The sequence below is a fragment of the Periplaneta americana genome, chromosome 14, assembly GCF_040183065.1.
Source record: "Periplaneta americana isolate PAMFEO1 chromosome 14, P.americana_PAMFEO1_priV1, whole genome shotgun sequence".
NCBI lineage: Eukaryota > Metazoa > Arthropoda > Insecta > Blattodea > Blattidae > Periplaneta > Periplaneta americana.
In genome coordinates this window covers 89847720-89872490 of record NC_091130.1, presented here as the reverse complement: position 1 = coordinate 89872490, position 24771 = coordinate 89847720, and the positions used below count along the sequence as shown (strand labels likewise).

Genomic DNA, 24771 nt, shown 5'->3' with positions numbered 1-24771 from the left:
TTTGAAAAGAATAGCATCGAGAAGCTGGAATCCCAGAAATCCATTCATATATAATGGAAAAATATCTACAGATGAGAAAGTTTGCAGCAGAAATCCTGTGTCACTTTGGGAGCATATATTCATGCCAACAGCTGTTTTTTACGTATGAAAGCTAACAAAACAGCTCACAGATCAAGGCTAACAGATGCCAAACTTTCTTCCATAATGAAAGTTGTGTCTTCGGAATCTCTTGTTCCAAAATTTATGAAATGGGTTGCAAACAAGCTGTGCCAACTATTTGACAAAAAAGTCATTATATAAGGTAATTCCGGGAGAGATGCTCCACGGGGGAGAGTCGCCCCACCCTCCTTTTCTCCTTATCTCAAAACCTCTAAGGAATCGACCTTGGGACCATTTGTTTAATTCGTATACCACTCTCGAAGGCAAGCAGTGCAATCTTTGTGACGGTTTTTTTGTGTGTGAAAAGTGAACAGGAAAAGGAAATGCTGTTTTTCGTAGGCTTTGTTATAATATTTATAATTTTTCAAAATTCGTAATTGGGATAATGGCTATGTATATGTTGCTTAATCCAATATATTTGACAAGTACATGCATTGTACTCCATTCTAAAAAAAAAAATTAAGTAATTGTCCATTACGGTTACCCTTAAATACATAAGGCGTAATGGTCATGGTAAAGGGAGAGATGCCCCACCTGTTTGAGGGAGAGACGCCCCATGTACTTAAGAGTGATATTACGGTACATAACTAATTATTATTAGTATCCTTGCTGAATTTATTGGAATTTTAATTGAATTATTATATTAGAATATAATTATTGTATATTAGAGGCCAATAATTTTAAAGGGTGACCAAAACTTGCTAGAGGATCACATATTTTCAAGAGGTGTCCAAAGTTGAAATCCATGAACATTTTAAGGAATACCGGTATTATAAATTTGTTGCAGCGACATTTTCAATAAGTGCCCAAAGTTGAGAGCCTTCAAAATTTTAAGGGATGTCCAAAGTTGTGTTTGAAAGACACATTTCACGACCAAACATTAGTCAATGCAATCCCAGAGATTTCTTCGATCTTACTGTAACTTTTTGGGGAATTAATGAAGCATCGCATTCCACCGACTGAAATCTAGTGGAGTCTTCAAGAAACATCCAATGGCTGCAATTCTTCCCAGAGCGAAACCTTGAGTTACCTGTCAGGCAGTCAGAAGGATCATCCATCTGTCTGAAGAGGTCAAGATATGTCGAGACAAGTAGTATTTTGACCTACTGGGGCCTGTTTCTCAAAACTCACGGACTAGTAATACTAGTCTGTACAGTAGTAATATTAGTTTATTTTACAAGTCTGTGTTTCTAGAAACTACAAGGGTAAAGTAGTAGTTACCAGTTCACAGACTAGTAATATTGGTCGATTTCACCAGTTCATAAGTGATTCTGTTTCTCAAAATGTTAATCTAGTTGATTATACTAGTATTTAACAGGAATATTCCTACAAGACTTTAAAGACTGGTGATTTCTATATTATCAGTTACCAGTGGCAATCTTTCTCATATAATCAAAACAAAATATTATAGTTATTTTTTTAATAAATGTGGTTTAGTGATTTCGATTGAAGTAGTAGAGAAGTTGTTGTGAGAAGAGCTAAAACTATATCGAGAAAGAACAATTATTATTCCTTTACGGGAGCATTGTTTAAATATAATGAATGGTTTAAATAAAGTGCTGAAAAGCTTGGAGAGTTGTTAAATATAGTGGGACCTGCCATAACAAGACAAACAAATAGAAGTCATGCATTATCAGCAAAGCTTCAAAAACAAATTGCTCTACAAATCGGGATGTTGATTATTTTCCAATACCATCTGGTTTTTCTGCCCTAGACCAGCAACACATGCCGAATTTTTTTCCTAATAATCTAATACCAATTCATCAACTGCAGTAATTTTTGCTGGCTTTCCTCCTCCACTGCCAGTTCTTCTGACATTGTCAACTTTAGCCTACAATTTAAATACAAAACGACACTAATTTATGAATAGATCAAACGTAAAACTGAAAAAAAAAATAGCGAATTTTTCAAGTCATAAGTGGCATCCATGTCGCCAGTAGACTCACTTGCTACATAATGTGTTCATATTATGATACTGTGAACTTGAATTGGTACTCGTCAAAGTTGCTTTCTTAATGTTGGGCCAATAAGTGTCCCTAACGTATGCATAGTCTTTGTTCTGAAGTATCAGTTCCATAGCCTCACTTATTACAAATTTTTTTGTCCAGTCGTTTACTGTATCATTTTTGTTATTATGCTTGAAAACGCACCGAATGATATATCCTTTGAGTCATTAATGATATTGAGTATAGTTAATTTGCTTTCAATTGATGGAATTTCAAGAGAAGAGAGAAGTAAGAACCAAAACACAAACAACTTAGCCTCCTAACCCCAAATAACAATACCTACCAATGGGTATAAACAAATGAACTCAATCAGCTGACTAGTGAAAGAGATCATGTGACTAGTGAAAAATTGTCACAAGTTACTAGACTGGTGAAATAGTTTGAGAAACAGAATCTACTAGAGCTGGTGAAATATACTCTGGTAACTAGTAACTGGTGAACTACTAAACTAGTATTTTTGAGAAACAGGCCCCTGGAAACAATTCTATGTAAAGGCAATTTTTAGGAAAGCCACATAAAATAGAGGAAAGTGGCATCCAACTAAACAAATTTACAAGGAAAAGAGGTTGAGAAAAAAGGGATCCAAAGATGTTCAAGTCCTAACTTCAAGCGAAAAAGGTGGAAGTGATTCTGTCATAACATGTTGCAATTCGGAGGGAACATTTCTCCCACCGGCAATGTTTGAGAGGAAAAATTGAAGTTTTTTGGCGGATTCCTAGCAGAAACGGGGGTTTATATGAATCCAAAATCGTCCTATGTTCCATCAGAATTATTTATGAAGCGATTGAAGGAAAATTTTACTCCAAGAAAGAATCCTGGCAAGATTCTCTTAATTTTGGATGAACATTCAGCACATTTAGACAACATAAAATGCTAGAATGAGGATAATGAATCACAATTGTTTGCCTACGAACCTATGCAACTCAGGCACTTCAATCTCTTGATCGCTAACATTTTAAGTCTCTCAAGAATTTTTTCAAGAACAGAAACACAGCAATGGGTAGCTTATAAAAAGCAAGCCTGACTATCCATCTAGAAAGCTGCGTTGGTAGTAATAGAGAGGTCATTTCGAGCCATAGGTTTCTATCTTTTCAATCCAGATGCAGTTCCTGAGCACCTCTTCAGTATTTATGGTGCATCAATCAACAACACAGCTGTAAGAATTCCTTTCTGTGCCTCTTCAGAAAATCTCAGAGAAGAGAAAACTTTATTGGCTACAAGTTCTAATGATAACGGGATAAGAAGTTGTAATTTCGGCTCAAGTGCCACAATGGCAAATTCAGCGACAGCGACTCCTTTCAAATCCTTTCATGAAATAAACTATGTGCCAGTAATATCTTTTGCTGTGAAGAAAAGAAAACGATCGGTAGAACGCGTTACAGGTGGAGATAAAAATGGAAACACCATCTTTGAAAGCCTCCTAGTTCCAAAAAGCTCAAAGTCAAATTCTTCAAAATCTAGTAGATATAGAAGACACTTTTGGAGAAAATATGAAGAGAGTGTTGTCAAATGAAACAAAGTATATAGTCCCTACTTTGTTGAGTGCCTTGAACATTTTATCAAATGAAGGAAGTTGTTGATTGGATTCAGTGACTTTCCTGCAAGAAGTTGCATAACATGTGGGCTAAGTGTGTGGTCGCACTGAAAAACGAGCTCAGAAAATGAACTTATTGCAAAAATAAAATAAGCAACATTATTTAGAGTGTTATTTATCAAATTAATAGTTTAATTTAGGAATTACCACAGCGGGGCATCTCTCCCCTATATGTGTGTATATTACAGTGATATCGTATCTGATTTATTTTTATTTTACCACTTATTGTGTACGAATTATCGATTGTTTCATATTTTACATAAAACTTTAATGTATTTCACTTGCTATAACACATGAATAAAATATCTGCTTTGGTTTGTTTAATTTTTAAACGATAAAAACTTTAAGTGGGGCAACTCTCCCGGAATTATCTTATATATAGTCACATTCCTTCCAGTGCATCCTTCAGAAGGCAGTTTCTTCTCAACTAGTGACCCAGCCAATTCGTTTTCCTCTTTCTGATTAGTTTCAATATCATTCGTTCTTCATCCACTTTTTCCAACACAGTCCTTCAGAATATGGACAGTGACTTTTTGTTAGATAGTTGGCACAGCTTGTTTGCAACCCATTTCATAAATTTTGGAACAAGAAACACAATATATATGTATATTGTGTTTCTGGTGAAATACTATATTCTATAACTTTCCATTTACGAAAAAGTCCACATCTGTGGAGTAACGGCCAGCGCATCTGGCTATGAAACCAGGTGGCCCTGGTTCGATTCCAGGTCGGGGCAAGTTACCTGGTTGAGGTTTTTTCCGGGGTTTTTCCTCAACTCAATATGAGCAAATGCTGGGTAACTTTCGGTGCTGGACCCCGGACTCATTTCACTGGCATTATCACCTTCATCACATGCAGACGCTAAATAACCTAAGCTGTTGATAAAGCGTTGTAAAATAACCTATTAAAAAAAATCTACGTAAATTGATATATTACATGTTAAACTCGCTTTTCATTGCTTTGTGTTTCTGGTGAAATACTGTGTTTTATAACTTTTGTTAATTTGTTCTTTTGTAAATTGAAATACATATCATGCACTAAACTTGCTTTTCATAATATGTTCAATAGGCCTATTATATTATATTATATTGCATTATTTTATCATATTTTTATTTCCATTGAAACAGTTGTTAATGCATTATCAGCTATGAATATGAATCGACAACAAGGCATTTAAAAAAACATCAATGGTTTAGCAGTGGCAAATCTATAGATCATGTGTGGTCTACGAGAGGTTTAGTAATATACGAAATGGCTCATGGCCCAAATGAGTTTGACACACCTACTGTAAAAATTAAAGCGTCTGGCTTCAACCCTCACCCAAATATCTTAAATTTGGTACCTCTGCATAAGAAGTACTGGGGAAACAAGATTAAAACTACCATTGTACAGTGAACTTATAGGTTGTATATGTACTTTCTCAAACAAGTTTTTTTTTTTTGCTTTCTGCTTTTACTATTCAGATGTCTTTACTAAGCATTTCATATGTATTTATATTAATGGCCAGTGGTAATGTCAAGTCCCATTGCATTAAAAAAAATGTGTTAGTTACATCTCAAATATTATGGTAACTGACTTTTTGATAACTACAAAATGTGATGAAGGCAATTTGTCATTTTTCATGATAATGTAGCATTTAACTTGTATATTTCCTTAATGTGATATTTACAGCTAGGTATTTTATAGCTCGTCGTAAAATTTACACAATGTGGCAAGTTGTATTATTAACCGGTACCCCTAATATCTTGATGGTGTGCTACCACGTTTTCACATACTATTTCCTATTGTGGTACAAAATGATCCATAGACCTTGCCACTGCCATGCATTATCATGGTTTTTTTTTTTTTTTTTTTTTTTTTTTACATCTTGGTGTCTTAAGGTGTTATACCTAGAACATATATATATATATATATATATATATATATATACACACACAATATATATACACACACACACACACATACACACATGGTGGGCGGAGGTTTTTTCCCTTCAATTTTATACAATAATTTTATTATAATTTTTTACAGTAATTATATATCACAGTTTGCTCTCAAAATTAGTAATTAGAGAGTCCAACAATTCACTTTATCAGTATCATGTATGAGGAGGATCTAGGTTGTGGAGACAACAGCAGTGATGAAATTCCATTCATGCATAAAACGTGCAATAAGTTGGTCTCTATTGCATGGACGAGGTTCTTTGAAACTGAATTCTGTAGTCTATCCCATAAATGCTCCATAGGGTTGAAATCCGGACTGTTTCTCGTTCAGTCCTCCCAAACAGTTGAACATTTTGTTTTCAAAAGTTCTACTGAAGTTTTGGCTGTATGAGCTCTAGAACCATCATGCCTGAAAACTGTCATGCTGGTATTTGGAAACAATCCTTTCTGCAGTGATTGTGCATACATTGGCACAGTACTTTCCCGATAGTAAGTACCATCAGCAGTCTTGGTATCCACCACATGGAGCTTCGTCTCCTATAACCGCAAATGCAAATTCAGCAGTAATTCCTTTGTTATTAAGAATCATTGAAAAGTTAAAGAAAGTGATAAATACAGAATTTTAAATCAACTCACTTTGTACGAAGTTGTAATAATGTTTTTTAAGATAACAGTGCACCACTACTGTATAATGACACTTTGAAACAGAACACATGAACAGGACCTGATTTATAATTTCAGAGACCCAGAGCTTGATTTTCTTTATGAGACCCCTTATTTTCATATTCATATATTCTGTTGCTTAGCTCCTTTCATTGTGTATTTATTTCACAGAGCTTTTTATTAATTCTCTATTTTGAGGAGAATAATTAAAAATAAAGTCTTCCTTAAGGTAATCAGTGATTATGTGTGGCCAGAAGACAGGTCAAAGCTGATTTCATTGGTTGTATTATCTCTTGTTTTCTCTAGTGCAGTAATTCAGGAATTTAGGAGAAATGTTCATTTTTCCTAAATTATGGCTTAGGCTTATAAACAAAATTGGCTTTCCACAATGTAGTAGCTGTGGCGGATTGTTGTCTCTGTATGCCAATATCTTCTTTAGTCTGTGTTAAAACATTCTCAACTTTTTGAAACTGAAGGTCTGTGGGTAAAGGAATTACTGCCAGTAAAATATGAACAAACATACTTGCTCATTGATCAGCGTTGTTTTTCCTGCTGTTGAATTTCAATAGCTTTCCATTCTCTTTTAATGACCCCTAACTCAAATTTGTTTGGGAATTTCATTTTTAACTATGGACATTCCTACAAAAACACTTTAACACTACCACTACACACCGATAATGGTTCTATACAAACAGAAATTAGATAAGCTGCAAGGAACACAAGCATTAGGCACTTGGTTTAACACTCACTACAATGAGAATTGACAATATTGTTGGACTTTGGCTGCTGAATTCATTATTAATTATTTAAATAGGCTTACTGTTACAATTTAAATAAACTGTAAGCCTACATGGTAAACAACTTTTATAAGTTGAACACATTAAACTCTGCAAGCGACTGATGTCTCTAAACTTAAAACAATAACGTGATTTTTTATGCATTTTCTAATATAATAATTAATTAGGTAATTACATACTTTCTCAATTCTGATTTTCAGTCGGTAGTTTTATTGCCTATTCAATTTGTATAATTAATTTTAAAAAAGTTTGTTTCTGGATTTTGAGGCCCCCAGAATCATGAGACCCTGAGCAGAGGCACCAAAGGCTACTGCCTAAATCAGGCCCTGCACATGAAACTTCGGGAAAGTGATGAAATACTATCAGCAATAAAGGCAAAGAAATATCCAATATGATACAGCCTACTTCATCGGTTAGGAACAAATGATACTACCTCCACACTGTAAAGAAACTTCCAAAACTCTTGAAGTAAAGAAAAAAAAAGGAAGAAACTTTCCGTCTAACACACACACACACACACATACATACACTTTTTTATGACCCAAGGGATACATGTATGTGTAAACTATGTCCTCAACAATGTGACAGATACCATATACAGGATGTCCAGCGAGGAAATGCTCCATCAGTGAATTTGTAAAAGACACATAAGTCAATGGACATTGTGCGCAATTCACTTCTATTATAATATATAGGAGTGCCAAAGATAAGATATTCTCCCCAATGCCACCAGGTTGTCATTCGACATTTCTGGATCCCATTCTATATAATTGGTGCTTTTAGGTTGGTGTGATGCTGAAACAGTTCCTACCTCAGCTACAGACGACATTCCTCAAAGCTCTTAATGATTCAAATCGACAAGTTCGCATCAAAGCTGCAAGTGCTCTCAGTCACCTTATCGTGATCCACACAAGAGCAGATCCTCTTTTCACGGAATTACATACTGGAGTACGGTCAGCAGATGATCCTGCAATCAGGTAATACTCTCCTTTTTATTAATACTTCATTGTCTCCAGAGACAGTGCTGTAGTTTTTGAGGTGGGAAAACCCTGAAGGGCAATTTTTTTTATTGTTGATGATGGCAAGAATGGTCCAACAAGGTTAGCTTCTATTTCTGAGTTGGGAGGACTTTTAAGGCGAAATTCTTTATTAAGTACTGATGATAGGCAGGAATGGTCTAAAAAAGATGATTTCTGTTCCTGAGGTGCAAGAAACTTTAAGGGAAATTTTTTTATTGCTGACGATTGGCGAGAATGGTCTGACATATGTGAATTCTGTTTCTGAGGTGGAAGAGCCTTTAAGGCGAAATTGTATATCGTGATGATAAGGCAAGAATCGTCTGATGAGTGAATTCTATTTCTAAAGTAGGAAAACCTTTAAGGCGAAATTATATATTGCTGATGATTAGACCTCGGACATTTCCTTTTGCCTATTTTATTCCTGCATATAACCTTAGACACAGAAAATTCACGCTACAAGAGATCGTTATTTTTTAAGTATGCTTTGGGCAGCGCCTGGTTCACATGACTAGGGAAAGGATGTTTATTTTGCACCTAATTTACAACTTGAAATATACCTTTGTTATGTATTAGTTATAACACTTTATCTATAAACAGTCTGAAAAAGCAACAAACAGAAGGAAAACATGCATAAGAAATTTCTTCACGTGTAAACTTAAGCTCTTACAGAATCAAGTGAAGTCTTCCAAAGCGGATTTAGCATATGACGACTTGTCTTTTTTTTTCCTAAGGTGGTACATAAGTTAGGGAACTTAATCGAAATGCATGTGATGTCACTTAAAACCTCCAGTCCAAGCTTCATAGTGCCTATACCTATGCCTATTTTATAAATATGAGCTTATTATCATTTTTTTCTTTTTTACGTGGGCATTTCGTTCTTCAGAATTTTCCCTTCATTATAGTGTTCAAAGTTAACCTGTTTTGTTACCAACAGTCTATTGTTGTTACCTCCAGCATCTTGCACACATGTGTTCTTGTAACAAAAGTCTTTCCACTCTCAGCTTCATATGCTTACCTGCTTGATGTACATGTCACTATTCAGTCAGCAGTTTGGTCTGCTGATAATTTTTATATTGCTAAGAAAAAAAAAAAAGAGATTCAAGATGAGAATGAAAGAGTGGATAGGTTTCCTGACAGATGGAAGAATAGTAATGTATTTACTGTGAGTACAATATTAAAGGTTATTAATTTAACAAAATTTAACGTGCTATCCTTACTCTTAGTAACAGGGTTGCCAGACTTCTCACATCAAAATAAGGGACATTAGCATACAATTAGCTTTTAACATAATAATAAATCCAAATTATGAAAAAATTCCATCGTTCACAAAATGTAATAAAATAACAGAACTGTACATTCATTTGGATTTTCAATCAGTGTCCTTACTTACGGCTTTTAAGGAATCTACAGGTTCATTGCCACCCTCACATAAGCCTGCCATCGGTCCCTATCCTGTGCAAGATTAATCCAGTCTCTATCATCATATCCCACCTCCCTCAAATCCATTTTAATATTATTCTCCCATCTATGTCTACGCCTCCCCAAAGGTATTTTTCCCTGCGGCCTCCCAACTAACACTCTATATGCATTTCTGGTTTCACCCATATGTGCTACAAGTCCTGCCCATCTCAAACATCTGGATTTAATGTTACTAATTATGTCAGATGAATATGATACGTGCAGTTCTGTGTTGTGTAACTTCATTCTCCTGTAACTTCATCCCTCTTAGCCCCAAATATTTTCCTAAGAACCTTATTCTCAAACACCCATAATCTCTGTTCCCCTCTCAAAGTGAGAGTCCAAGTTTCACAACCATACAGAACAACCGGTAATATAACTGTTTTATAAATTATAACTTTCAGCTTTTTTGAGAGCAGACTGGATGACAAAAGCTTCTCAAGTGAATAATAACGCATTTCCCATATTTATTCTGCGTTTAATTTCCTCCCTAATGTCATTTATATTTGTACGGTTGTTCCAAGATATTTGAATTTTTCCACCTCTTTGAATCTGGTATTTCCAGGTCATTTGTTATTGAGAAAAAAAAATAAAAGAATGGTACTGGTAATATCGTTTCATGGAATCCTACTGACAACTAGTCTTCGGACTTTCCACTTAATCCTGTCTTTCTTACATTGGAATTTCCAATTCTCAACTCTTGCTCATTACAAGCCAAAGGTCGAAATACTGCAAGAAAGGAAGGCAGAAGCAGCATTGTGTGGATTTGTGAAGTGCTGCTATACCTCCTGTTAGAACTGCAAGAAGAGATTGTGTCAAAAGTACAGTTATTTGGTATCGATAAGTCATCATCATCATCATCATCATCATCATCATCCTTGCATGTATTGGGCCTAATGGCCCGTTATGGTCTCTTGCCAACGCTTGAACGGTCTGCCCACGGATCTCTTGCTCACAGGATGGTAATTAAAAATTTGGCGTGGAATTCTAGAATGAGGCATTCTGATGACATGTGATCTCCAGTTTTGTCTGTATTTCTGTAGGTATTCCGTAATTGGTTCAATCTGCAGTTCTTTCATAATGTCAAAATTTTATAATGTGATCCATTCTCGTGTATCCCGCTATACGACGCATAAATCTCATTTCTGCTGCCGTTAATCTTTGTGAATCAGTATTACAAATCGTCCAAGTTTCACTACCAAAACAGAGTATAGGTCTGGCCAATGTTTTATAAATTCTGGTGCGCGTGTGTTTTTGTACTAAGGTTGGTTTGAATATCTGATTGATTATCCCCATTGCTCTGTTGAATTTAATAATTTTCTCATTCAAATCTTTTTCTTCGTCATATGAAATTTGGTAACCAAGATAACTAAAATTTTTAACTTGTTCTATGATCTTATTATTGATGCAAATTTTGCTATGGACTGGTTCCTTTCCTAAAAAAGCCATCACTTTAGATTTGTCAGTTGAAATTTCCATATTGAAACTTTCTGCCATTTGATTAAAGTTGTAAACCAAACGTTGTAAATTATCTTCTGAAGTTGCCATAAACACAATATCATCAACAAATAATAAGGTATCTATTTGGGACAAACGACTTATCGGTATACTTCCATGTGGTTTAAATCTCCATTCCTTAATATTGTGATTCATGTATATTATAAATAATAGAGGATATAAACTGCAATCCTGTCTCACTCCTTGATTTATTCGTTTCCATTCTGAATATTTGTTTTCAATCCTAACCTATATATGATTATTATTATTATAAATATTGTAAATAGCTGTTATTAATTGATTTGGAATACCGTCATGTGCTAAAATATTCAATAATTTGTTTCTGTCTACTCTGTCGAAGGCTTTCTTCATATCAATAAATGCCAGTTGGGTTTCAATATTAAATTCTCTATGTTTTTCGGTCAAAAGCTTAAGTGTAAAATATCCTTCTGTATATGATCTGCCTTTTCGGAATCCATTTTGTGCTTCATCCAGTGTAGTGTCATAAAATTGGTTCAATTTAATTTTTAGTAATTTGGTATAAGTTTTGTAGCCAGAATTGAGAAGGCTTATTTCTCTAAAGATATCACACTTGCTTATAACACCTTTTTTGTGTACCGGAATTACTATTGCTCTTTGCCAACTTTCTGGTGGAGGATTCTCGTCATTAAATATTCTGTTTAAAAAAAGTAAAAATCTATTATTAAAAGCATCTCCTGCATACTTGAATAATTCCAAATTGATATCATCTTCCCCAGGTGCCTTATTATTTTTACATTGTGATAGCACTATTTGTAATTCATTTAAAGTAAAATTTGCCATGTCACCATTATAAGAATTTGGAAAGCATAAAATTGTATTCTTTTGCTGCCATAAATCTCGAAAATAATGAACCCATTCCTCCAAATGGATTGTATTAATTTTAACTCTTTCTTGTACCTCTCCATTTAATTGTTTCAAAATTTTTAATGTTTTTGGGTTTGGTCTAGTAATATCTGTTTCCAACTGAACAGCAAAGTCATTCCAACATTTTCTATGATTTTTCCTAACTTCCCTCTTTGCTAATGCTCTTTTCTTCTTATATTCCATTTCATCAACAAGTGTACCAGTTGATAGATATTTTTTAAATGCTTCCCTCTTATCAGTAATAATTTTGGCTACATTATCGTCCCATTTCCTTAAACCACGTTTTCTGTTCCATTTCTTTTTAGTTCCTAGACTTTCCTTTGCTGCTGTAGTTATAATTCAAATTACTCCATTCTTCCTCAATATTACTTCCTATTTCTATATTTGGTAAATTAACTATTCTCTTATCATAGAACCACCGAATACTTGGGCCATTAAGTAGTGAAACCTTAAAACAAGATGTAGGTTATTTAATAATTTGTTTATTATTATACCACCTTGGAGGAAATCATGCTGGTGCAACTAACAAATAGTGATCAGATACAATTTCAAAGCTGCGAAAAACCCTTGTGTCCAATATAATACCAGCCATTTTTTTTGTTGGTGATTACATAATCAATTATTGACTTTTGACCTCTGGCCTCCCATGTAAATTTGTGACTCTGTGGATGTTTAAAGTGAGTAGTCATAATTTTCAATTGATTATACATTACAAAATCAATTAATCTCTCTCCATTCCTATTCTTTATATGTTCGCCATTTGTTCCTATATATGGCCCTATTTTAGTGTTACCTATGCGTGGATTTAGATCCCCCATCAACAAGAGGAAATCTGATTTAGGGACTTTGTCCATTATGTGCTGTAATTTCTCATAAAATTTTGTATTTTCTTCTTCATCGCCCTCATTTGGGGTATATAAGCCAATTACTGTTAAATATCCCCTGAATGTTTTAAATCTTAATTGAATGATTCTCTCATTCCAATAAGTATAGCTATGTATGGAAGATTTGAGGGATTTATGGACCATAATCATTACACTTGCTTGTGCTCTCACATTCTTGTGTACTCCACTGTAAATTTCGATATAATTATTGGTTTCCTTCGTGCCTCTTAATTTCCTCTTGGTTTCTGATATTACAGCTATGTGAATTTTCTTCTTGTTTAAATTATCATCTAATTAATCATCTTTATGGCAAATACTACGTACATTCCAAGTAGCAAAATTCATTATATTCTTTCGTTTCCAACTCTTGTCCTTTAACAATCATGGGTCGTTACCATTGTAAGCAGTTGTGTTCTGTGTTTGTAGAGACTTTTTAGTAAGAAGATGTCCTTCCAACAGGTTACTAGCCTGGAGGAAGTAAGTCCAGTGGTGGGGTTGCCACCTATAGCCTCTGGACAGGCATGGGAGTACAGCATTTCCTCTGTACTAGATGTAATGGTTATACTGCAGAGCCCCCATTAGTTAATTAGCAGATTGCGCCACAAGCAGGTGGGGTTGGGATTTGAGTAGGAGAGATTGTGGAATGCACGTCACTACCCCTTACAACCCTCGATAAGTCATAAAATGAATATTTGTAAAGTTTAAGAAATGTAACCAGCTTATATAAAAACATGCATCTGCATGGAAATCCGGGCTCTAGTTATGAGTTTTTGAAGCAGTCTGAATGCTGTTGGATATAGTTTATTCAGTCTCATGAGATTCCTCCATAAAATTAATTAGTTTTTTACATACACCACTTCAACTATCTAATGAAAAATACTGTACACATATGGGATAGAATTTTCTGTTCATTTTATTCGAAGTGTCTATATATACAAAGAAAAAAATGTGCATTATTGTGATTCACAATGATCAGATTTATGGCATCTTAGCCTAATACATTTTTCACTAAAACATCAGCTTTGCTTCTATCACACGCAATATTTGTAGCTATTCTGGAATCCTCAAATAGATAATGGACCAACTTGTTCTCGTAATCCAAAGAGCTGTAGGACAGGTTTTATATTTTACACAGAGATGTACTTGAAATTCTACCAATACAATCTGCAAATAAATTACTTTAATTAGTGAAAAGAATCGAGTAGATTAAACAGGGAGAGTATCCCAATTGTTTCCTTGTATTCAATACCGTAAAGTGGGGTGACTTTGAACGCTGAGGTGACTTTGAACAGTAATTTAGCGCCTTTCTAAATTAAATGCTGTACCCAATTGCGAAAAAACTGTTTAAGTTGTCAATAAATTAGTTCAGTTTTTTCGCAATTGAGTACAGCATTTAATTTAGAAAGGCGCTAAATTACTGTTCAAAGTCACCTCGGCGTTCAAAGTCACCCATTTTACGGTATATATATATATATATAAGGAAAAGACCAAAGAAATAATGATATTCAAATCATAGTTTTATGTGCCTTTTCTTCTTGTGAAGCATTTCTTCTTACGAAGAAATTCTTTATTGATTCTGCATCTGCATTTCACCAACTTTGTTGCATCTGTGGTCTACTCCACAGCTATGTTACGGCACATCAGTCCATCCCCCATGAGCGATCGAAAATTATTTCTTGCAGTATTTACATCCTGTGTTGTATTTATTTAAACATTTTAAATAATCATCTATTTTCATTGTTGTAAAAATGTAATGCTAACTGAAATGTTGAAGTTATGCATAGACCAGTAAAGTTACATATCGCCTCACAAAATCGCAACAGTGCATGTTTTACGATACAATAATTCTTTTTCATCAAATGCTTAAAACATGTAAATAAAGACAAATTTTACTACCGTTTTTCTTATAGAATTTGAGGTTAAAACGTAAATTTTATTCAGTCTTAAAAATATGGGTCAATTTGCATCCCGTGAAAGATTTATAAGGGATATGGGAGTTTCTTTAAATATACGATTATGGCTTAAAATGCAAGTTGTCTGGCAACCTTAATTAGTAATACAATGAAGTTTCAATACTTTCTCGTTTTTTACACGATATTAAGGTAGTATAGACAAAGTGAGCTGTAAATTTTATAACTTTATTTGTGGTAAAGGCATTTCATGTTTTAAGTCATCCCCAAAGTGTGGCAGGAGATTAAGGCTCCAACTTATTGGAGATTTATCCTTCGAAGAGGTGGAAAAATTCAAATATCTTGGAGTAACACTAACAAATATAAATGACACTCGGGAGGAAATTAAATGTCGAATAAATATGGGAAATGCCTGTTATTATTCGGTTGAGAAACTTTTGTCATCTAATCTGCTGTCAAAAAATCTGAAAGTTAGGATTTGTAAAATAGTTATATTACCGGTTGTTCTGTATGGTTGTGAAACTTGGACTCTCACTTTGAGAGAGGAACAACAATTAAGAGTGTTTGAGAATAAGGTTCTCAGGAAAATATTTGGGGCTAAGAGGGATAAAGTTACAGGAGAATGGAGAAAGTTACACAGCTCAGAACTGCATGCATCGTATTCTTCACCTGACATAATTAGGAACATTAAATCCAGATAGGTCCAGATCCGTATAGGTCAGTTTCTATCTGATGCTTTTTCATTTCACTGCGGGCTAAAGCAGGGAGATGCACTATCACCTTTACTTTTTAACTTCGCTTTAGAATATGCCATTAGGAAAGTTCAGGATAACAGGCAGGGTTTGGAATTGAACGGGTTACATCAGCTTCTTGTCTATGCGGATGACGTGAATATGTTAGGAGAAAATACACAAACGATTAAGGAAAACACGGAAATTTTACTTGAAGCAAGTAAAGCGATCGGTTTGGAAGTAAATCCCGAAAAGACAAAGTATATGATTATGTCTCGTGACCAGAATATTGTACGAAATGGAAATATAAAAATTGGAGATTTATCCTTCGAAGAGGTGGAAAAATTCAAGTATCTTGGAGCAACAGTAACAAATATAAATGACCTCGGGAGGAAATTAAACGCAGAATAAATATGGGAAATGCGTGTTATTATTCAGTTGAGAAGCTCTTATCATCCAGTCTGCTGTCCAAAAATCTGAAAGTTAGAATTTATAAAACAGTTATATTACCGGTTCTTCTGTATGGTTGTGAAACTTGGACTCTCACTCTGAGAGAGGAACATAGGTTAAGGGTGTTTGAGAATAAGGTGCTTAGGAAAATATTTGGGGCTTAGCGGGATGAAGTTACAGGAGAATGGAGAAAGTTACACATTGCCGAACTGCACGCATTGTATTCTTCACCTGACATAATTAGGAACATTAAATCCAGACGTTTGAGATGGGCAGGGCATGTAGCACGTATGGGCGAATCCAGAAATGCATATAGAGTGTTAGTTGGGAGACCGGAGGGAAAAAGACCTTTAGGGAGGCCTGGACGTAGATGGGAGGATAATATTAAAATGGATTTGAGGGAGGTGGGATATGATGATAGAGACTGGATTAATCTTGCACGGGATAGGGACCGATGGCGGGCTTATGTGAGGGCGGCAATGAACCTTCGGGTTCCTTAAAAACCCTTTTGTAAGTAAGTAAGTAAGTAAATCCAGACATTTGAGATGGGCAGGGCATGTAGCACGTATGGGCGAATCCAGAAATGCATATAGAGTGTTAGTTGGGAGGCCGGCGGGAAAAAGACCTTTGGGGAGGCCGAGACGTAGATGGGAGAATAATATTAAAATGATTTGAGGGAGGTGGGATATGATGATAGAGACTGGATTAATCTTGCACAGGATAGGGACCGATGGCAGGCTTATGTGAGGATGGCAATGAGCCTCCGGATTCTTAAAAGCCATTTGTAAGTAAGTAAGTTGGACTGATAGATTAGCCTTATTTTTTTTACAGGTGAAAAGTGCAAAGAAGTGGCATTTAAAGAGTCATGAAAACACAGTAGCTCATGTTAAAAGTGCAGCAAAGTGGATTACGTGAAAATATGTATAATTTATATGCAGTATACACACATTTTGAATATTAGTTCCTATTTTAGTGTCTATTTTAGATGTTTCTAGTGCCTACTTTTACGTTTTAAGTGTGTTCATGCCCAAGCCCTTCTTATAATATGTGAGAATAGAGTGACAGTTGAATTCTGTTTTGGAGGTGGGAGAACTTTTATATATCTTGATTACACAACTTTTAACACTATATATATTTTTTATTCCTAGGAGAACTTTTAATGCTGATTATGATTAACAGATTGGAATTGGAAGAAAATTGATTGGTAAATGGTAAATTGCGTGGAACCGTTCATTTAGGCACAGGTTTTTACATGCCATAAATTCATGACAAGGTACTTCCAGCTTTATTTCCTTCTTAAAGAAAACAATGTTGAATATTTATATCACCCTCAAGTGAGGGTGAATTAAAGAACTCCAAATATAATGTCAAGCTTGGTAACCATTCTCACATTAATGATGACTATGCTTTCATGATATTTCATTGTTAAAATTATGCCTCTGTTATATACAACTTTGTTGCCTTATCTTAGAAAATTGTAGGTTTGTGACACGTCAAAATTTGTAACGGAATTTAAACCTAATGTTACGTTTTTTTCATTGGATATCTTATATAGAATGAAGGCAAGTTAATGGACATAGCAATTATTTGAGAGTTAATGTAGGCCTACATAATTTGTAACCAAGGGCATATTCTTGGAGAACTGAAAAGTGAACTATGTAACACTTACTGCTTTATTTTTACCTAGGGAAACAATGCTGCAGGCCCTGAGAGGTGTTATTACTCCAGCAGGAGATAAAATGACAGAACCTCTTCGCAAAGCTGTGTATGTAACACTAACAGGAATGCTTGGTCATCCAGAAGATGTCACACGTGCAGCAGTAGCAGGCTGTTTGGGTGCCCTCTGCCGATGGCTCTCTCCAGAACAACTTCATGCTACACTTACAGATCATCTACTTTGTGAGTTATTACCAACAGCTCAACTTACTATATAAATTGTACTTCACTAGGCATGATTAGTGCCTATCATCCTGATTTGGAAGTTATGCTAAATACGTATTGTTTGTCACTGTGATGTATGTGATGTATAGTTTGCATTGGGAGTAATTTTGCTGCATTTCTTAGCTACTAGTTTCGTTTAAAACAAGAAGTCATATCAGATGGAACTGACCACTGCCAGTCTACATCATCTAGGCAACTAAATAGGTGAGATTTTGCCTAGTACTAGCTTAGTGCAGTCTTCCTTGCTAGATTTTCAATACAATATATATATATATATATATATATATATATATATATATATATATATATATATATATATATATATATAAATGGCGTGTAATATCAACCAAACTATTAAAGTTCTGAAGCTGACCTTGTGAAATAAGTGAATTATTGCTCATAGACTGAGCAAACCATTCTTTCTCATGTAAATGATAACAGTTCTGATTAGTTTCAATTTTCAGTAGGAATTATTAAGTTCTGGCTATGATACTGTCTTCATTAATTTAAAGTGTATTTGTAGTATAGATAGAATATTCATCGAATATTTTATTTATTATTTAACGTGAATATGTACTCTTCGTAGGTCTGTTGGATTCAGTCCATAAATATATACATTAATCCTCCAGTAGTTGCGTGCTCATATGCAACATTAGTGATCCCATAGATCACAGTTGTGTATTTTTTAGTTTTTTTACGTGTAATTTTTATTTATTTATTTGTTTATTTGTCTATCTATCTATCTATCTATCTATCTATCTATCTATCTATCTATCTATCTATCTATCTATCTGTCTGTCTGTCTGTCTGTCTGTCTGTCTGTCTGTCTGTCTGTCTGTCTGTCTGTCTGTCTGTCTGTCTGTCTGTCTGTCTGTCTGTCTGTCTGTCTGTCTGTCTGTTTGTTTGTTTGTTTGTTTTTATTTGTTTGTTTTTGTTTGTTTGTTTGTTTGTTTATTTATTTATTTATTTGTTTATTTACTTACTTACTTACTTATTTACTTATTTACTTGCATCGGATTTTAGGACAAATGCCTATTTTGTTCGTATAGGAGAAAGCAGAAATAATTTCTGATCTTTACATTTCATGAAAATTGAAAGCTATTCATAGGGTTTAAAAGTGCCCTAAAATGATTTTTAGGGCCTAACTTTTCGATATTTCCCCCTCAAATTCCTAAATCAGTCTAAAGTTTCATTGGTTTTTGTTTTTATTCACTCCCTTATACATGTTGACAATACTGATAGTGTGTTAGCTCTCTCATTTGTGTAGAGAAGTTTCAAGCGTAGGAAACAATCCTGTGAAGACCACACCGGAAGAATGAGGTAATTCATAAGTCACTTTTATTAAAATTTCGAGGAGAGCAATTTGAAAGTTTGAAACCCAATAACTCAAAAATGTTAATGATACATTTGTGAAAATTTCAATATATTTTCATGAATTATAAATGAAATAAACTTGGAAATTTCAAGTTTTACAGTTGCACCATTGTTGAGAAATAAAAATATGAGCATTATTGTGCTTCTCTGTATGTGGGAGGAATGAGGTAAATACATAATAAAATTCAACATCCTTTCTATAAATCTTAAATTATATATTATATCTTAGTACTACAACTCTGTATCGTTCATTCTTTCATTTTTAACAGTGTTGGTTCCCTTTTCTATAAATGCAACAATAATGAAATTTTTTAAAATTACCAGTGGGCCTAAACACAAAATTAGTTTAAGAAATGTTTATTATGTTTCAACATACGTTCTTCAAACATATTAATTCGTGTCTTCAGTATACACAAAATTTGGATAAGGAAACATTATTTTTCAACCTGATGTACTTCAAACATATTAATTTATATCTTCCTTGGAAGGAGACACTAATACTAATATTTACTTCGATACATCATAATAATATATGAGACTAATACTGTTGAGTCTTAGGTCCTACAAATTTCTTGAGTTGTTGAAGATCATTATATTTCTCTTTCGAAATGCCGTGTTTACTGAATACATGCTGCCTCTGAATTTAAGCCGCACCGACATTTTTAGTTTAATTTTGGGAAAAAAGGAAATTTCCGCCCCTACTTAACCCCTCGATGATTTACTGATATGATAGTGAAATAGGTATCAAATGGATTAAATGATGAGACTAAATTACACCCAGTCACTGATTTTATGCTAAATTAATTTTTATAAGTCACTTTAAGTTGGCTGTAAAGTACAGAGAAACAAAATATGTACACACACATATTCACTCATTCACTTGCTCACTCATTCATTCAATCACTGTCATTTTCCTCTTCTGATGAATCTGAAACATTGTCATTGTCCCAAAGAATATCACCTTCACACCCATCAAGGTTGTTTGTTATACAGCACTACTTGAAGTCTTGTTGCATAGTTACATTGTTAATGCCTGCATATTACTCATATCTGATTTTAAGCTGCAGATATATTTCATCAGTCTTAATCTAACAAAAAAAGTGTGGCTTATATTCAGGTACGGTAGGTAGCAGATCTGAGATTGAAAAGAAAAAGACAAAAAATTAGATTCGTTTATAAAATTAATAATAGTGTTTGTAATCTTATTATTTTAATTTAATCATCTGCTGTGATTACTTCTTATGCTGATTACACTGGAATTTCTTCAGTTACATCATCCCTTTTATGCGAAAGAAGAGTCACACAACTTAGCTCCATCTTCATACCTCTTTTTAATGGGCAACATAGTTATTAACAGTTGGTCTGGATAGTGTAGTCGGTATAGTGCTGGCTTCTATGCTCGAGGTTGCTGGTTCGATCCCGGCATTTAAGTGTGTTTAAATGCGACAGGCTCATGTTAGTAGATTTACTGGAATGTAAAAAAACTCCTGCGGGACAAAATTCCGGCACACCAGTGACACTGATATAACCTCTGCAGTTGCGAGCATTGTTAAATAAACCATAATTTAGTTATTAACCCTGTAAGATAAGAACTTTGTTCATCTCATGATTATAAAGGTTGAAATCCTTTATTGAAGCAAATCTTTCATCTTCAGTAATCACTCTGTAACACTTGTACCTTTTACACCTGCAATCTTCGCATGGTTCGTGAATCTGTACTCTTAATTTCTTGTTTACATTCTCAGTTCTTCTGTATGATTTACTCTTTTTTCTTAGGTGTGTCCGTATTTAGCTTTCTGAATCTGATGAACTTTTTAAAACTAAATTAGCCTGACAGTCCCACATAATTTTAGTATTATCAACATGATAGAAGAAATGCCAACAATGCTACTAGTTCATTGTAGCAGGTACACACCATAATAACTAATAACATGTCAATACAGAAATCATTGCATTGATTAAATCATTCTTGTTAGGTTCTAAGATGACTGTACACTGTTTTCTTAATATAAATTTTACAAGTGACTAACCTCATTTTCAACTTGTACTTGTCATGGAATGATAAATTAGGCCTTGGGAAACGAAATGAACGCAATATTTCAATTTCGTAAAAAGGTGACTTACCTCGTTTTTCCCATGTGGTCGTCTTGTGCTGTGGTACAATAATGCCAAGAGACGAAAATGCAAAATGTGTGGTCATTCGACAATGAGTAACAGAATTTTCAGATTTCATTCACGATGGGGAAATAATATTTTTCCAGCTTTGTAACAAACAAATATGTACCAATAATCTAAAAAAAAATTTCATGAGTACTGTACTCCATTAAGTATATGTAGACATGGAAATGCTTGTGCTGAGATTGTGAAAAGAAATGGGCCTACTGCTATTGCCCCACTATATAATATATACAAGGGTTGGATAAAAAGTTATGGCAACACTGCTGTCACATGACGATGGTATGTTCGAGAGCTGCCAGCTGTGTGGACATGAACAAGGACTGTTAGATGAGTTAGTGCAGCCAGTGGTGACAGTACTCTGTCAATCTACTGCAGTGTGTAGAACATTGACTTTCATAGGGATAGTGCAAGCGCCCTAAGACCATGTTTACAAAATTAGAGCAACGTTCCTGGATCAAAATTGAAATGACACTAGGTCGTAGTGCACAAGAATGTTTTCAGGGACTGCGTGAAGCATGTGGCAATGCAGCATTGCCATATCACACAGTGGCACGATGGGTTAAAGCATTCTGGAAAGGCCTTGTTGGACCGGTACCAAAGGGAAGGTGATGACTTTTTTGGACGAATCGTTGCTATGGACGAAACCTGGACTTGCTCGTATGAACCAAACTTGAAATGCCAATCAAATGAATGGAAGCATCCCGGTTCTCCTCGTCCAAAGAAAGTGCACCCTACACAAAGTGCTGTGAAGGTGCTGTTCATTGTGGCATATGACATTGATGAGGTAATACTGCACCACGCTGTACCTCCAAGGCAGACGGTAAACGCGGACTACTACTGCAGGTTCCTGCAGCACTACCTTTGTCCAGCGCTCAGGAGAAAACGACGATACTTGGTGGTACAGAACACCATCATTCTTCATGACAATGCAAGGAATCACACCGCTGCTGCTGTCAAGGACCTCTGACACCGCTGGCAATGGGAGATTCTGGAACATCCACCGTACTCACCCGATATGAGTCCATGCGATTACAATCTCTTCGTCAAAGTGAAAGAACCACTGCAAGGGACCTGGTACAATACCAGATATGAACTTATCCATGATATAGGGCAGTCAATATGGAACATCAACAAAGATGGACGCGCTGATGGTGTATGCCGCCTTCCTAACATTTAGAAAAAGGTGATAAATAAGGGGGGGGGCGACTATATTGAAAGTATGTAAATGTTGTACCCCTGTGAATAAAGCCATGTCAGAAATATTGAACTGTTGCCATTACTTTTTATCCAACCTTTTGTATAAAGCTTATTTTTTCGTCTTAAATGTACCTTAAGAAAAAATTATGTAGCCAGAAATTATAGTGAAACTGTCGTATCCATTTGAGAGGGTAAAGGTGATTCTGACCATTGTTTACTAGATTATACAAGCTGGCGCATAGCATGATCAAGAGTGGGTCTCTGAGTGTCATGACAATTTCTGCCGCTAGGTGAAAATTCTTTGATTAATCTTGCATTACTGATCGAATACGAAGATTATAAACATGCCAAGCATATTACAGTCTTATTTGAGATTTATTGATGACTTGTTAAATATGCAGATTTTCAGTGTGATTTAATGGAATTTACAATTTTGTTTTCCGTAAGTCTGGATTTGTTAAATTAAAAATTTTGCTTTCAAACTAGGGATGGGAGGTTATTCGAAAATAACCGGTTATCGGTTAACCAGTTGTTTTAAAATATATTTAACCTGAAGGAAGTTAACCAATCAAAATAACCGGTTAACCTGTTATTTTCCAGTTATTATTTTTTTTACATTTTAAAGTCAGCAAACTACTCCGGAAAACAAAATGAGAGGTTGTTTGCATTAGAATTCGAAGAAAAATTTACAATCAACTCCAAACCAACCAGAAGATAGTCAAAATAATGTAATTAGATGCTGAAGATCATCAGTGACGTCCCTAAACAAAATACCAAAGATAATCATAGGTTATGAAATTGCATTTAGTTGCTACTTCATTCACATTGGGTTATAGGTGAGATAAGTAAAAAATAACGCAAATTTAATAATTTTTACAATTGAATCAGTCGGAGCTAAAAGGAACAAAGTCATTTTTCACAACTTTTCAGGAAAAGCAAAAAACATTCCACTAATAACACAAATATTATATTTTTATGTTATAGAAGACAAAAGAATATTTTAAAGTCTAGTTTCTTTTTCCACCGTTCAATGCGTATGACATCCGTTCTTCAAATTGTTGCATAAATCAAAACTGCATATTTTGACTTAGTTCCTTTTAGCTCCGACCGATTCAATTATAACTTTGTTTATGATAAATTTCGACGTACAATCTATTCTCCTATAACCAATAAGTACTGAAGTCAAAGTTTCTCGACGTATGGACAGAGAACATCTGCAACCATGTTATCCCTGAAGTCCACCTGTGAAAGTGATTGGTATTGGGAAGCTAGAGACCTAATGTGACAATGATATAAAAATATCAATAACCTATACTATTAGAAAAAAAAGTTTCTCGCCATTTGAAATACTCCAATACTGGCAGATATATATTATAAGTCAATCAGAGAAAGTCAGCGATTAAGATAGGCATATACTATTGATATTGATTCGAAGTTGTATTTCATTTTACCATCTATGGATATACGAAGTAAGTAAAACAGTAACCCATACCCCATTTAGAAATGATCCTCGAGACAAACAATTTATATACAAGGTTGATTATATACAGTACAAAATAATAAAAGAAACTATGTTCGATTGACATTAAACTAGAGATAAACTTAAAATACATTTGATTCAGTGTATATTTTAAAAAATAACCAGTTGTTCGGTTAGTGAGGAAAATAACCAGTTAACAGCATGAAATTAACCGGTTATCAAAATAATTGGTTATTTTTGCCCATTCCTATTTCAAACTACATTCTTCATCTGGTTCATTTACTTTGGCAAGTTGATTGTTTTCAGTTCCTTGTTTTTTCTTCAGATTTCGTTCCCTCTAATTCGTTTTAATTGTTGAAAGTGAACTGCCAGTGTCTTCTACTTTCAGAGATTATTATTATTATTATTATTATTATTATTATTATTGTTATTATTATTATGGAGCTCTACCTCCATTCCCCCCAAATGCCTACATGGCATGTTACGGGGATACCTTTTTACTTTATTATTATTATTATTATTATTATTATTATTATTATTATTATCATCATCATTATCATTAACATAGTATAGTTCTTAGTTTG

At 34.5% G+C, this 24771-nt stretch overlaps 1 protein-coding gene across 1 annotated transcript in view; it reads left to right on the top strand.

The window, feature by feature from the left end:
- Positions 1-24771, top strand: part of l(3)80Fj (lethal (3) 80Fj) — a 499933-nt gene that overhangs the window by 424864 nt on the left and 50298 nt on the right. The window contains exons 36-37 of the mRNA XM_069845727.1: positions 7946-8139; positions 17705-17916. Coding sequence (XP_069701828.1) covers positions 7946-8139; positions 17705-17916 — 406 coding nt within the window. The remainder of the gene's footprint in view (positions 1-7945; positions 8140-17704; positions 17917-24771) is intronic.